The 15,892-nt window shown below is 37.0% G+C and overlaps 1 protein-coding gene across 4 annotated transcripts in view; it reads left to right on the top strand.

Annotated features, from left to right (window-relative positions):
- ELMO1 (engulfment and cell motility 1) overlaps nt 1-15,892 on the top strand; it is a 308,693-nt gene that overhangs the window by 106,855 nt on the left and 185,946 nt on the right. For all 4 annotated transcript variants that reach the window (XM_062509803.1, XM_062509813.1, XM_062509822.1 and 1 more), the window contains 4 exons: nt 5,953-6,052; nt 10,934-11,085; nt 11,944-12,022; nt 15,707-15,757. In XM_062509803.1, the coding sequence (XP_062365787.1) occupies nt 5,953-6,052; nt 10,934-11,085; nt 11,944-12,022; nt 15,707-15,757 (382 nt within the window). The remainder of the gene's footprint in view (nt 1-5,952; nt 6,053-10,933; nt 11,086-11,943; nt 12,023-15,706; nt 15,758-15,892) is intronic.

Raw genomic sequence — 15,892 nt, 5'->3', positions numbered from 1 at the left:
ATTTTTTACACAGTTTAGCTTTGTTTACTCATGAGAACAAGGTTTTACCCACTCGATCCTTATTAAGATACTGAGAAGATCCTTATTGGTCAATGTAGATGTATCACGTCAGTGAATACAGTAGTAAAGAACGTGCCTGTGACTAAAGTTTATTCTAACTTTGGAATTTAAATCCTGCCAGTAGAAACTTCAGTTTACATGAGGGTACTCAGTTTAATATTTTGATTTCCAGCAGCAGTATGTGAGATACTACAATTAAATAACACAAGTTATTGAATTTGGGACTTGTACTGAAAAAGATACCAGAGCCATTTTTGAGGATGTGAAACCAATAGTTCTCAAAACTGGCTTGCTTACACTAGTGGTCTATGAATGTAGTTATCCAACATCCTGACTATTTTCACCCATATATTAATGTGAAAGGATCTAGTGAAATAAGAATAATAAAAAGCCCCAGAGCTTGATATAATGAACCAAACTATAAAACTTCTTAGCATCCACTTCCTGTCTTCTTGACTAAAGATATTTAAAGGAACTAAATGCTAATTAAAAAAACCCAACAAGTTACTTTGGATGTATAGGATGACATAATAATTTTCTAAAAATCCAATGAAACATCTCTATTAATTGACTTCTGCATTGCAGTGTTAAATTGTAGTCAAAGCAAACTGACTGGAAGGTGATATTTTTGTGTATAGTGATACCTGGGCTTTTAAGAAAAGTAGTCCATTTGAGGAAATTACCATGAAATGAACAAAACCAGGAGTTTTAAAAATGGGGAATAAGAAAAAGAGGTAATTCTAATCACATCTTCAGTGTGTAATAGTTCCTCTGGGCTAGTTTCCCATGCTTAATGTACCTTTAAGTGGATTTAGTCATACTCCATAGTGAGAGTATCTATACTTGGGTTTATTCAAGAATATTTACAGTTATATTTTAAATTCACACCTTGTTTTTCTTTAATAAAAATTAATTTTCAAACATAGTGAAACCCTGATACAACACTTACAAAGCTATTTCACATTCTTGGAATGCAAAGGATTTGAAATCAGTAAGGCTGACCTCTTTTAATGATGCAGTGAAACTGTACCAAGAAGAAATATTTTGGTAGTGCTTAGCTAACATCATGAAAAATAAAAAATCTGTGTCAATTGCTGTGGAGCAGTTAAGTGCATTTTCTGTAATATTCTAGAAAAATAGCAGCAGCTACTATACAGATTGTTCCAAGTACCAAGTAGGTGTGAATTGCTCCTGCTTTGATTAGACAGAGGCTTAGTTCTTCCCTTGGAAAGGTTGCTTGAAGAAACAAGGCAGTGTAGAAGCAGTGAAGTGGAGCCAAAGCAATATAAAGTTCACACTGTGCTGGCAAAGCATCCTGCTGCATCATCAGTCTTCATTTTATACTTAGATTCTCGCCCCCATGGCTTTTCCAGAGCTCTTGACTTCTGATGATTAGGTATATTCTATTCCCCTGTTTAAATTTATTCATGGCCATTTTTCCTTGACAGTTCCAATTTAAAAAACTCTTCTTACTCTTTGATGTTGACCTCAGTGATGTCAGATGCTTCGGCTGCCCAGTATTAGGCAGTGAGCCCAGATAAGGGACTTAGTTAACCACTCCTGCATTTGCTACTAGGCTGCTACTCTCCTGTTACCCAATTAAATTGCTTCTTTGCTGCTTTCTCTTGCGAAATTAGAACTCAGCTTTGGTTCTGTTTTGCCCATGAAAGTGGTTTGTATAAAGGTGTACATTCTTTGGCTTCTAGCAATGGGCTGGTGGTTGTATGCTGGTTATGACAGAGGAATAACAATTTCCAGATTCTACTAAACAAAGATATTTTTCATATAAAACATGAGACACTCCATCTAGCTTGGTAAAAGCTGGTATTCCTTTGTTACCTGATGATAGTTAAGCCAGATTTATTATCTTGATTTATGTAATCATTTGAGCAGCCAAGTACTTTTCGCTCCATGAGAGTGATAAAATATTCATTTTTTTAATGTGTGCAAAACATGGATTGAGATTTTTTAAATTTCTTTTTTAAAAACATCTAGGGATTTGGGTGCTAAACTGTATTAATTTATTTTGAAAAGTAATCCAAGTTGCTCTAGGCATCTTTCAAAATAAGCACACAGAATAAAAGATGGTTTAGCATGTAGAAATGATACTAGGAAGGCATGAAGGCATGTGAGAGACAGGTATAGTAATTAGGGTCACATGCACATTCCTGTAATTTTTATTTTCAGGAAAGAAAAACTAGTATCAGAACGTGCGGAGTGTGGTTTTTTGTTGTTGTGGTTGTTGTTTTTGTTTGTTTGGTTGGTTGGTTTGGTTTGTGTTTTTTTGTTTGTTTGTTTGTTTTTGTTTGTTTTGTTTTTCCTTCACAGTGTCCTGAGGTAAGAATACAGAGAAACTGGAATGGCTCAGGCTGGGACAGCTAATGGTATTGCAAACCTCAGCTGTCTGCTGCCTAACAGGCTTTTGCCAAGACATGCTGTGGGTGAGGAGATGCTTCATGACCAGCTCTCACAATAAGGGTTAGAAGAGGGGAGTCAGCAAAGAACAGTGAAATTTCAACACTTGTCCCAGTATAAGGCATCCAAGAGCCAGAGCCAGAACAGTGTTCAGGAGGGCTTGTAGAAGTAGCTTGCCTGAGAGCAAAGTTTATTAAGATGTCAGTGTTAATAAGATACAAAATTGCAATTACACAGTGCATCTTTCTGATAATTTTCCCTCTCTTGCTGTATTAAAAAGCACCTTCATTAGGAATTACCCTTGAACTATTAAGTAATTTAGCCAGAGCAACAAGGGTTTCATAGTTAAAGAACTGTTATGCCTTGTGCTATGGATTATTCTAAAAAGATTTTTTGAAGAGGCCCCATTTTTTTTTTTTACTTTTTGTATGATCAAAACTCTCATAGAGACCTTGAGTTAAACAGCTTTTACAATGTTTTTTTTGAAGATTGCTAATTTTATGAACAAGCTTTGATTCCCTTGAAATTTCTAGCCTCTATTTTGTCTGCTGCTCTTCATAGTGTGAGTGAGTCTGTGTATTTTGAAACTAATTACTTGAAAGTCTATTTCTACCTATCTGCTTGGTTTAACCACTTTGCAATGAATCAACACCCTTCCCCTCCACCTACAGTTGCTTTAATCCTTATCTTGCCCTAGTTACCCTGCAGATTGCTTTCATCTTTAGCTGTGCTATTCCTAATGCCTATCCCTTAAGTCTGGCTTTTGACTTTGGCAATGGCACATGATGTATATATGTGTGGGCAGGTGCATAATAATTAGAAGGACATAGTGTGTATGTGTGGTGCTGCATAATAATACAGCTGAAGTATTTCTTGCTGCTTGATTAGTCTAGTATTGCACCTCTTCAGTCATTTATTATTTGAAGCAGAGTCACTGGACTGCCATCTGATGAGGTGTCTGTTCATTTTAAGTTGAAAAGTACTTTTCCCTTCTGGATTCCAAATGGTTGTATCACTGTCAGATCCACTAAAACTAGGTTTATACATTCAGAACAGAATTGTCAGATCCATTAGCCCAGTTTGTTCCCCAGAGCTGTGGAGAAGCATAGATTAATCAGTATTAATCTGGTAGGAATGATCAATAGTTTTGATGAGAAGACTTAATGAGACAGGTGAATCCAGGTTAGTTTAATCCCTTTAAATTCTAGCCACTGCTGTTCTGAAGATGAATATCCATGCACAAGTTTAATGTAGTTTTAGTAAGCCCTCTAAACTGTACCTTTTGTTGATGTGGATTAGTTTTCATGTACAATTTGTTTATAGAAGAGCATTCATATACTAAATACAGGTTAATTCACTAAATTTTAAAACAGTAGATGAGAAAATTTATCTCTGCCAGCTTATGCACTTAGTTTAATGCAGGGAGAGATTCTTATCTGTTTTTCAAACTATATGGCCTACCTTTTAAATTAAAAATTAATTTAATAATAATAATAGTATTCCTTCTATTTGTAGATGCATTCTGTCATGAAGATGCATTAGGATTTGGTCCAAGCTTTTATAACAAAGCACTTCCTATGGTTGCTGTTTTATTTGTGGGTTCATAAATAACTATATTATGCAAATGGAATGAACTGGGGAACATGACAGGACTGGAGCTGATTAAATTTCCTTCAGAGTTTTACTGTCATCTTAATATAAAATCCTTGGGTGTTTGGAATGCTAATGATGACATTTTAAATCTAATGTAGTTCTTAAATGATTTTCAATATTAAAGAAACCCCAAACAAGCAAACCAACTACTACAACAATAACAAAAGGCAAAAGAGCATTCTCTGCCCCCCCCCCCCCCCCCCCAAACAAAACCCAGAACTTCTAGACCATTTGTTTGCAGAACAAAGTATTCCCTGTGAAATCACAGGACTTTTAGAGACGTTATTTTACTTGTTTGCACTTTGCTGTAGGTTTTTCATTGTGTCCTAAGTAGTCAAAGCCACTGTGCATACCTGTATTTACTGAATGGAAAGGTGTTTTGGAGTTTTTTTGGATTTTACTCACAAAATGTCAGGAATGGCAAGGGTATTTTTGGTGGAGGAAATCTCAGTTCTGGCAAAATGTCCTTTCTTAAATGAAGAGTCAATTAAAGGCTGCATCTTGCCATCAGATACCCCTAAATGACAGATTAAACCAAATCCAGCTACTGGAGTTGCTGCCTTGAAGGAAATTTGTCTGCCTTATTCCTCTGTGCTGCTGTAAATATCTTCCATCTGAGTGGGTGTTCATTTTTTTTTGCATTGAGTTCATACAGGATAGTAGGATAAACCAAAGATTAAGGAACACCAGTTAATTACATTAATTAACTATGGCTGTACTATTGGACTCAGCTTCCCAATGTAGTAAACTGCAGTTCCAGTGTGATGGAGGGGATTTTTAATTCTATCTTTTTATTAGGTGTAAGCTGCTGTATTAAAATTACTGAGACTATTCATGGTGTTTGATTGTATGATTTTGCTTTTTAATGGCATCCTGGCAGAGTACCTTGCAGGCAGTTTGACATGCCCTGAAAGATAATTCATTGCTCCCTTTCAGGATCTCTGCACTGCTGTTTGTACTGAGTAGTTACCATGCGGAAGGGCTTCACTGAAATCATTGTGGCTGCCAGCTCTTTGGTGCCCTGACTATGTATAAAAAGAAGCGAGTCTTTAAAAGTTGCTTTTTAACATGAAAAAATTCCTGTGCATCTAGTGATATTATCCCTGATGAGTTTAAACTTGTTTTGAATTTACTTGAGTTCATATAAAGATGTGTTGAATTTAAAATTTACATGTGTAAAATGTGGGGTAGTGGCCTGCAAAACCTAAATAATTTGAACTGCACACTTTGCAATTTTATTGCTCATAGACAAAGTAAAAGAAATGCACCTTCAGGTTTAAAGGAAGAAATCAAGGCATTAACTGTTAGAAAGTTGCTGCTCAAGATATATAATCTCTTCTGTTGCATTTTGAAAATATATTTGCTTCCTTGTAAGAGAAGGAGTAAATAATGCTATAACTTCTCACCAATTTGCTGGATGCAGAGGTACCAAAATGTGACACCTCTGTGTGCCCTTCAATTAGGAGGATTTCATAAGTGCTAAGGAAAAAGTTCACTTCTTTCCTCTGTTAGATCTAGAGCTCTGAATTTATGAGAGAAGTTTAATTTGGACTGACTGATATTTTTTAAGCATTTCATGCAGTGTTCTCCTGAGAATTACTTCTTCTCTTACAACTGCTTTCCTCCAGTTGACTATTCTTGTTATCCACGCTAAATTGTTTCAGAGACTGCCTGTAGCATGGCCTCTCTTGCTCTTCTGCTACTTCTTAGTCCATAATTGGCTTCATTTTCCTGCCTTTCTGAAAGCTTTCTGATGCTTTATTCCCTCAGTTGTTGTCCTGGTGTATTACTGGTAAATGTTGTCATGACTCCTGTCTCTTGCAGCTTTGGAGATATGTTGTCCTTTACACTGACTGCATTTGTTGAGCTGATGGATCATGGGATTGTATCATGGGATACATTCTCTGTGGCATTCATTAAAAAGGTAAATCTGTAATCAGTGCTATCTGTTCTATATCAGCTTAAATATTTGTGGTGAATTGTGATTTGCGGGTTTTTTTTAATCTTCTCCTTTTTTCCCCAGGTACTTTATTTAGGTGATTAGTCTAAAAATGTACATGAAAATGAGTTTAAAATGCTGTTTCAAACTATAAATGTTTGTAGCTGCAGAATCTGGTTGAAATTCTGTAGAAATCAGTTTGAGTGAATTGTGATCGACATAGTACCAGGCTTGTTACGTAGAAATTTCTTGTTCAATTACATTGTGACCTCCCTCTGTAGATAAAATACAATTAAAGCAAAAAAATTTAAATTGTATTTTGATGTAATATAAACTGAAATGAGGAATACCATGTTTCTAGGAAAAAAATGCAGTACTGAAATGTTTCCTTTGGGATAGAAGAGAAATTAGTTAGGTTACAATTTGAAATTAGGCTGATATCTACTGAGATAATCAATCTGAACTTTGCCCCTCTGAATCTTGCAGTTAAAGTATGTGGTACCTTTTGAAACAGATCTGTCCATGATTTGCAACATATCCTTTACTTACACGTTGGAGATGCACAAAAGCAGCAGCACCATGGTAGTACTCTTAGGTACAGAGATTTAGAAGACTTCAGAAAAAGTTTTTGTTATGGATTTAAGACTTTCTAGTTACTGGGGAAGAAAAACCCCCAAACCACATAATTCTTACAAAGAATTTTCCAACCTGATTGAATTTATCCTAATTTAAAGTGCATTTGTACAGGTTCAAAAGCTATCAGTTACTTCACCAAACTTACATCAGAAGTAGTAATTAAATTAATATAACCTGTGGCAAAGAAACCTTCATTTTAGCACAGTGTGTCAGAGCAAGGTCTTTAAATTTAGTTAGAAAATTCCTACTATTGAAGGAAAGCAGAAATTTACTTTTGTTGCCAAAAGTGAAAGAAGGATCAGCTATGAAAAAAATATTGCATACTTTAGATACTAAATCTCAGTTTTGCTCATAAGAAAAGAGTAATGCAACTCATCTGAGTTTTGGTCTGGTTTTTAATTTTTTTTTTCCAATCTCACTGTCTAGATAGGTTGTGATGATGATTGTTGTTATCTTCTAATGACAAAGAAAATTCTACAATTGCTTTTAACTGACTACAGGAGGCACAAAATCAAGTCCAGAATGCTTTACTTTCTAGGGGAGCCTACTATGGAGCATATGAAGAAAGTTGCTAAAGTTAGCTTAGAGCATTTACTTTGTTACAGGCTCAAAACAAATGTCTTTGTCCAACTTTTGTCCTGTGGATTCTATTGTAACAATAGAAGAAATTGTGTTCCCCTTGTTAATGGCTCATCTCTTCCATCAGGCACTTCTGTAAGTTTCCCTGGATAATGACCCAATTTAAAAAACAAAACAAAACCAAAACAACCAAAAGACACAAACAAAAGCTTTTCACAAAGTACCTATGAAAACCAAAAGTGGCAAGTAAAACCAGAAATGAAACAGTTGAGCAAGAAAGGGACCAAGGAGAGCATTAGGAGAGCTAGAAGAAAAAGCAGGACAGAGAATGACAGACATTGAGGAAAGAGGCTCAGGAGTGTTCTGACCTGCATGTGGCTGGGTGCCAGAAAAGCACAGCACTCAGTGGTGCAGTGTGGACATAGGGCAAACCTAGCAGAGCACCTTTGGACCATCTCATTTCTGTGGCAGCAATTTACAGCTTCATCCTCACTTGCTTCTCTGATGTTGGCTTTTGACAGGCCACTTGAGGTCCTTGATGTGCTTACTCAAGTGACTGACAGGATGGATAAGGGACCTGATAAATTTCTGCTGAGGGGGAACTTGCAATCAAGTGCTTCTCCCTTTTGAAGCTGTCTTTCATGTTAAATTAAAACTAAACTTGAATGGGGTTGAATTAGTCTGAATTCTTTCTTGAGTAGTTTTTCAACTTAAAAATGTAGAAGCTGAAGGAAACCTCAAGGAGAACACCTGACTCTTTCTAATAAATAACTGTTAGGTGCAGACTCTCTCCCATCCTTTAAGAACCTAAAGAATGCTACTCCAACTGCAAGAAGTAAGGTTGACACTTTCAATGAAAACTTAGTTTCTTATTTTAAGGGGAAATTGCATCATTTGGAAAATTTCCTTATGATATGCAAAATTTTCTCAAGACCTTTTTCTTGCTTATGATAATATATAGTTCATTTCCAGATTCCATAGTTGCCTAAAGGATTTGGATTCCAAATTAGAAAAAGTTGTGATAATTGGTTACCAAAATTGTCCTGGTTCTGGCCAGGACAGGGTTAATTTTTGCAGTACCCAGAAGTGGGCATGGCTAGGACCCAGAGGCTATTCTGTACCACCTCACATCATTTTCTGGAGACGGGGGAGGGAATTGTTCTGGGTTGGGGTAGTATGGCCATGGTTCCCACTTTCTATGCTGTGTAGTATTTCACCGAGCTTGCATTATTTTATCAACCAAATTTTTGATAAATGAATGCAGGATTATTTCTGGATATCTAAAGCCCTCTCTGTGTATGGTGCTTAATAATCAGAAAACAGCCAACTAACACAAATTTGACCTTCTGTTGATTCCTGTCTCTTCCCAAGAAGGGCCCCTTTTTTTCCCACATCCAGAACTTCAAGTGTGGGAATAGGATTTTTTTAATGCAATCTTGTTCTCTGTGGAACTTGCATGACTTATTTTTCAAGGTAGACAAGCACATTATTTCTGGGCAGACTTTATACTTCAACAAGGTGGTTATGAATACACATTGCTTGACATACAAGTTACCCAGCACATATTTTGTGTCTATGTTCAGTGTGATATGTCTTTTTAAAAACACAAGACAGCTTTATACCTTTGTTTGTGTTTATGATTAAAAGATGTTATGGTCCACGGTCAGGAGAATAAATAAGGCTAAGGCAACCTTTCCTAGACAGAGGTTCCAGTTATCTATGCTGTTACATCTCTGCAGATCCCTGATATGAAAATGTTATATTCCAGTGAAGCATTAACTGCCACTTGAAGGAGCTGCTGCACCAAGAATAATTCCTAAAGGTCAGGGCTCCTAAAGTGGTGACAGAAATCTGGCAATTTGGGACACAGTCTGAACGCACTGTATTTCTACTGCACAAGTAATCCACGGATGCCTGAAAACTGAGGCATCCAGGGGGCATTTGATTTAATGTGTGAGCAGGGCAGAACTGCTCTGTGTGTACACTGTCACTGTCATGGGCCCTGTGGAGATCTGGCAGCTCTGGCTGCAATGGATCAAAACACATCTGGATTACCATTAAGAGAGGCAGAGTTGCACAGTGGTTCTGACATGCAGATTGTTGCTCTAAACAGCACATTGTTCTTTGTATACTATTGTAAAAACTACTTGTTTCAGGGCTTGCTGGGAGAAGATACTGAAAGTCCAAAATAGAAAAAGGCTAATTGAGTTTCTTCTCTCCTGTTTGCTATACATTCATGGCTTGGTTCTTTACAGAAAAGAAAGTAAATGTATATTCTCTCAATTGAGTTTCATTTGGTATAGGATGTTCCTTCTGTGGCAATGCAAACTAAGTAGCAGAGCAAACAGCAAAAAGCAAAAGTGCTGTAATAGCTTAGAAAAATCTGTCCCTTGTTCTTTGTCTCCAGCCAAAGTTGGGTGTTTTACTCCTTCAGAACAAGTTAAGATGTCACAAGTGCAAAAAAATACCATTGTCCATGTGTCAGCAGTTTAATGTGACTTTTACAGGGAGCTGGACTGCTTTTCCAAGCATAGGGCAGGCCTTTCTTCCTCCTAAAGGGAAATAATTGCTAGGTCTCAGCAAGCATCTAGAATTGGAAACAGTATAACTAGAGTATTGTCTTGTAGCAGGAGTACTGAAGAGATGTGTGAGATTTTCTGGAAGGAACATGTCACACTTGAAACAGGGCCACTGTAGTCTGCTACTTGGCTATGGAGAGGAAGTAACCATGGTCACACTGCACTTCTGTCTGTGCTTTCTTAGGTGCCTTTCATTTTGACTCTGCTGGTGTTGGTGTATTCGAAAAAACATGTGTAGTTCTTGCTTCCTGCATCAGCAGAAGGCAGGTTTCTTCCCGGGAAGCTGGATACATGGGCTGGGCAACATGCAGGAGAATGCATGTTGCCACATCTTACTGCACAGCTGTGTTGACTCTACAGATGAGTATGCAGGTTGTCATTGCCGCACTGAAAAATAGCAGAGGTCAAACTTGGTTTTAATTAATGTGCCATTTGCTTGTGGCAGCTTGCAGTAAAAGGGAAGGTTATTAATGAAAAGCTGGACTCTAGACGGAATTATGGAACAAGTTGTCCTGATCATCAACAGAGTTTTAATTGATAACCTGGAAAGAGCTTTCAGCATTATTGGTAATAGCAAGCAGAAGAAAAAGGCATGTTTTTCTAGATTGTATTTTACCAGAAAGCTAGATTATAAGTTTGTCTTTGGAAGCATTTGCCTTAAGGCTAGATATTTTTTGAGAGAAAATTGGCTGCACAATTTTTTTTCTGGAGAAAATGACAACTAGTTTCCTTGTTTTTTTCCAAAGTTTTCTACACAACAAAATATAAATGTTTAATTTTTTAATGCTGATTTATCATGTTTATAATGGGATAATGAAGCATACCTTTCTGTCATGTGAATATTGACAATAACCTTTGATGACTTTTGCCAGCTATAGAACCTATACCACTGTGTTCTTTGATGGTATATGCTGTGACTGGTTGATCATTTTCAGGTATTCACTAATAACTGCCACATAGACATAACTAGCTTTTATCCTAATGCCTTTCTGAACCATGTCAAAAGTTTTCTTTCTTACTTTGCCCTATTTTCATGACAAGATGCAAATTCTCTGAATGACTGTATTTGCAGATAGCAAGCTACGTGAACAAATTTGCCTCGGACATCTCTATCTTGCAGCGGTCGCTGGCAATCCTGGAATCAATGGTGCTCAATAGCCATGACCTGTACCAGAAAGTAGCACAGGAGATCACAATTGGGCAGCTAATTCCACACCTGCAGGGGTGAGTATCTTTGACCACTGCTTGATATGCTGGATATTTTTCCCCACCAAAAATAGCATGACATTTGGAGAAAAAACAGTGGTATAAGGACCAGCAACCACCTTTATGATTCCTGCCTCCTACAAGTGACTGGATAACTGGTAACAAACTTTCTGGAGTTGCCTGGTCATTAGGTTTTTTAGAATGTTTTCACTTGTTTGTTTTTCTATGAGCTACCTATGTACTTGGAAGTAGGGAATGAAGAGAAGGGCACTCTGTGATAATGGAATGTTTAATGCCATTAGCATGCAGATGAGGTTGTTTTGCTTGCCAGACTCTGGGAAGTGTGTAAGGCAAAAATTGCTCAACTTTTGCTGAATGTATATTTGAAAAGGGAAGGGCTTTTTCTTAAATAGTAATGTGAAGTGCTTAAATGGATGGAAGCTGCCTCTTGTAGCATAGAGTAATGTATTGTGCATAGTTATGCTTGTCTCCCACCTGGAACATTTTCAATGCACCTGAAAAGATTGAATACCAGCAGGTTCATTTCCAGAAGCCTTTAGGGAAGATTACTCTTCCTATCTCCAGATGTGGTGCACCTGATATCAGACTCTTGCTATGAACAGCAGAGGGTCAATGGCAGTTCAAGGGGCAGTTCATTCCACCTTTTTTGAATTCTGAGTCTCCCTTTGGGACATTATTTCTCAACAATAAATACAGCCTGGTCATGACCAACTTTGGTTACCTAACTTACATGGCAAAAATGAAGTGCAAACAGCTCCTCTGCTTCTACCTGCAGAAATGCAGCTGGAAGATCAATTTCTACAGCTCACATGCATTTCTGTTCTTCTCTCACATTTACAACATTGTTCCAAACAGGACAGACCAAGAAATCCAGATGTACACCATTGCAGTAATAAATGCACTCTTCCTTAAGGCACCAGATGACAAGAGGCAGGTAAGTTGATGGGGCTTCTATACCTATGCATCTCTAGGATAAAAATGTGTTTCATATTCATGCCTGCAGTTGTCCCAGTCACACTGTTCCTGCAGCTAATTCAAACTGAAACTAGTTTTGTTGTTTCATGCTGGGATATAATTAATTTTAATGGAATTACCTCCATCTTGCACCAGTATTAGGAGGAATTAAGCATCCTTCCAAGCTTTTGTAGTCCTCTGTGACTTCATATGAACCATATTGACTGTGGCTGACTGTAATATTTATTGTACTGAACTCTTTGCCAGCACAGCTTGTAAACCCAAGCTATTTTTGGTAGAATGCTTTCCCACCAGATTTTTTATTAAGAAGTGTGTTTCCTTAGAAAACAAAAGTATCTTATGTGTAAGCATTTAATGACTTTTATAGTGTGTCATTTTAAGTTAACTTTAGTACCAAACACCAGGAAATATTTCAAGATTGCTACTTGATGTTAAATGGGGATGGAATATGAAGTGTTATGAACTAGCTAAGTTTTATCCGTGTTTATGAAGTTACTAGCCTGTGTCAAAACAGATTTAGTAATTTATTTTTTACATTTCTGTCACCAGGAACAGTGATTATAATTCTTGTGGTGACATACTGTCCAGAACAAGTTCACTGAGAGCTGCTGATCAGTTCCAACAAAGACTTTCCTTAGATTTATTTACATTTTTATATGTTGGAGACTGTTTAAACAAACATCAAAGCCCTAATTAGTTGGTTTTTTTTTTGGGGGGGGGGGGGGGGGGGCAGGGCAGGGTTGGTTGTTTTTTTGGGTTTTGTTTCTTGTTCTTAAAAATATTTTTAACATTGCAAGAAGGGAAAAGTATAACCATGGTTTAATTAGGGAAAAAAGGCTCTTCCACTCCTCACCCCCCTCTTTTTTCCTTCTTCCTCCAATACAGTCTTCTGTAAATAAGGCAAGAAGATTAAATTTTTTCTTACAATTTTGGAATAAATTTATAATAGATCTTTGTAAAAAAATGAAAGATTTTGCTTTTTAAATTTGTAAAGAGTTGCTGCTGTGTTTCTGTGAGAGGTATGCCTTGTCATATTTGAAGTGGAGGAGCAATGTCAGATGTAGATAAGACTTTAGTGTTAATCAGTGGGCCTGTGTTCCTTGAATGACAGTAACACATTGTATTGCCAGCAAGCAAAACTGTATCTTGCCAGTGTAACAGTGTAACCACCTAGTGAGGCTGGCACTTAAGCCAGGCAGACTTGACGTGTAGTGCCTGGTGCTGTCGCACAAAATTGTTAGTCATGGTGTTCATGATCATCAGGAAATAATGATCTGCTTTGGCTTTGAAGGCTAATGGCTCTGACACTTGCAGAATTTTTTCCTCAGCCTTTAATAACCCAGAATATGCAGTCAGAATCTGTTTGGTTTCACTTTAAATCTGTCTTGCGGTTAATTAGTAAACCATAAGATAGAGAAGGTACATTTCCATTGCCTTCCAAATAGCATTAACATATGGCACTGACTGAACTCTGTCTTTCTAAGACAATGAACAGAGGTGATGCAGTCTCATGCAATTATCTGGTGATGGGCACTCAATGTTCATCATGACTAATATTGTTAGAAGTGAGAAGCTGCACCAAAACTCATATGACTCAGGGAACTTTGGCACCTTCTCTGTTGCCAACTTAGAGGCATGATATGGATGGCTGCTCTGCAATTAAGGAAGGGATTTAAATTGGCACTGCTATCTAAATTCTTTCCCTTCACTTTTGTTTTTTTTTTCCCTTCCTCTGTTTCTGTAATGCAAACCCCAAGAAGTCCAAGATTTTTCTTTTTAATGAGGACTCCCTGATTTCTTTCCTTCTTCTGCCCCTGCCAGACCAAATAATCTAAAGAAACCTAGGTTACTAATAAGAAAAGAAATTTAAAAGGTCTATTGGGAAAGAGCTGAGAGTTTGAGCATTGAAGTGATACTGTGAATGTTTGAAACACTTCTTTTGCATTTGTTCGCATTGAGATGGCAAATTTGGTCAGATAATTCTTGTTCTCATCAGCTAGTACAATACTTATATTAGAAGAGCCAGCTTATTAGCTGCTCATTAGGAAATGAATCTTTGAAGACAAAGTTGATTTTGATGCAATTATTGTTTTTTTGAATTGTTTTTTAATTTGAAGATCGTTGCTTCAATCAGGTTTAGTCCAGTGACAAAAAAATCAGTATCTTGATAACAGCTTTTTAAATGATAGATATAAGAAAAAAATAACAATTTGATAATCTACTAAAAAGTATAAATATATAAGTAAAAATAGAAGAATTTCCTTTTTATTATTTTCTTTGCATTGAATGCAGAAATACTATCTTATATTCTGTACCTGTTAATCTTTTGGCAGTGGGTACATAGTTTGACAAAAATCCAATCAGTCTGTTCCAAGCAGCATTGCAGTATATCATGTGCCTGGCACTCCCCCTGCAGCTCAGTTGTGCATTTCTGTAAGAGATGGAACCATCTATATCATCCATTCCTTTGCTCCTTTGCCATTATGTGCCACTGAAACCTGCACAGCCAGAAAAGACAAAACCTGAAGCTGAGTCTCTCTTGTCTTTGGTCCCTTGTTCCTTCTTTGTCACTCCCATGTTCTTTTGCAGCACCCTTTATCTGGTACAAAGAAAAGAGTTCAACCTCTCTGACTGCCTCCCATCTCACAGTAAAAATTATTTTATTTTTCTGAGCAAGTTCTCACCTAACACTTCATTTACACTGTTTCTGCACATGTGTTTTAGTCATCCATTCTTCATATTTTTAATGTTATAGTCTCAGTTTTTCTGTTTTCTGGGGGATTTTTAATTGATAAAACTGACTCGTATGTATTCTACATTAGTCTTCAGCTCTTACAGAGTTGAGCAGGAATGCACTGCATGTGCAAGCATATCTCTCTCACACATACACACACACATATATTTCTATACTGATGGAAAATCACATGGAACTTAAAAACAGGCCATGCTCTTGTAGGCATGGTTAAGATTAGACTCTCATGCTTGCAAAGTGTCAAATATTCCCTCACATGCATTGTAGGACAGATTGCAGCAGGGACAGTTGGGATCAGCTGCTTAAGCATTAAAGTAAAAGCATATTCACCCCAATAGTGATTTCAGACAGGTCTAGAAAGACAACTTAAAGCAAAAGAGTGGATCAATGTCAACAATGTTACTAAAATACAAGGGAGAATTATAATTTGTTGTAATAAAACAGCACTGAGTTGTAGGTAGATTTACTGAATGAAAGTTAGAGCACTTTAAAACAGCTGAAATATTAACATAAATAAGCATTTTATTTGTCACCTTGTTTTAAAATCCTGGCTGGCTTACAGTCCCTGCTTCCTTCTGTGTTGTTCGTGGGGGAAGGTTGTGCTTGAACAAGTGTGTAAATACTCTCTTGAACTTACAGAGACATCTGAAGCATTTCACCACAAATTTTAGATCACCAAAACCCTCAGCTTGTGATGTAGAGTATTCTGACTTTGTGATCCCCCAAATAACGCATACAGTCATAATGCCGATATGTTGCTTCCTCTCATTTATAAGTAACAATGCAGAAATGTAAGACCTTTTAAGTCAGTGTGGGGGTTTTTTTCTAGCTATGACACTAAAATACCTGCTTCTGGCTATTTATTTTATTTTTTTTTTTAAACTAAATCAGGAGATGGCAAACATTTTGGCACAAAAACAGCTTCGTTCCATCATCTTAACTGTAAGTATATGGTTGCCACAGTTACTGTTGAGTAGAAAAGAGAAAAGGTGACTCAATTTTTGGTGTTCATAGGTCTTATCTTAATGTATTTTAATTGCACTTGTATTTTGATATGTTTTGAAGTCTTGTAATATA

Source organism: Cinclus cinclus, chromosome 1 (assembly GCF_963662255.1).
Source record: "Cinclus cinclus chromosome 1, bCinCin1.1, whole genome shotgun sequence".
Classification (NCBI taxonomy): domain Eukaryota; kingdom Metazoa; phylum Chordata; class Aves; order Passeriformes; family Cinclidae; genus Cinclus; species Cinclus cinclus.
Note: the sequence above shows the minus strand (reverse complement) of the source record. Positions and strands in the feature narration are given on the sequence as shown.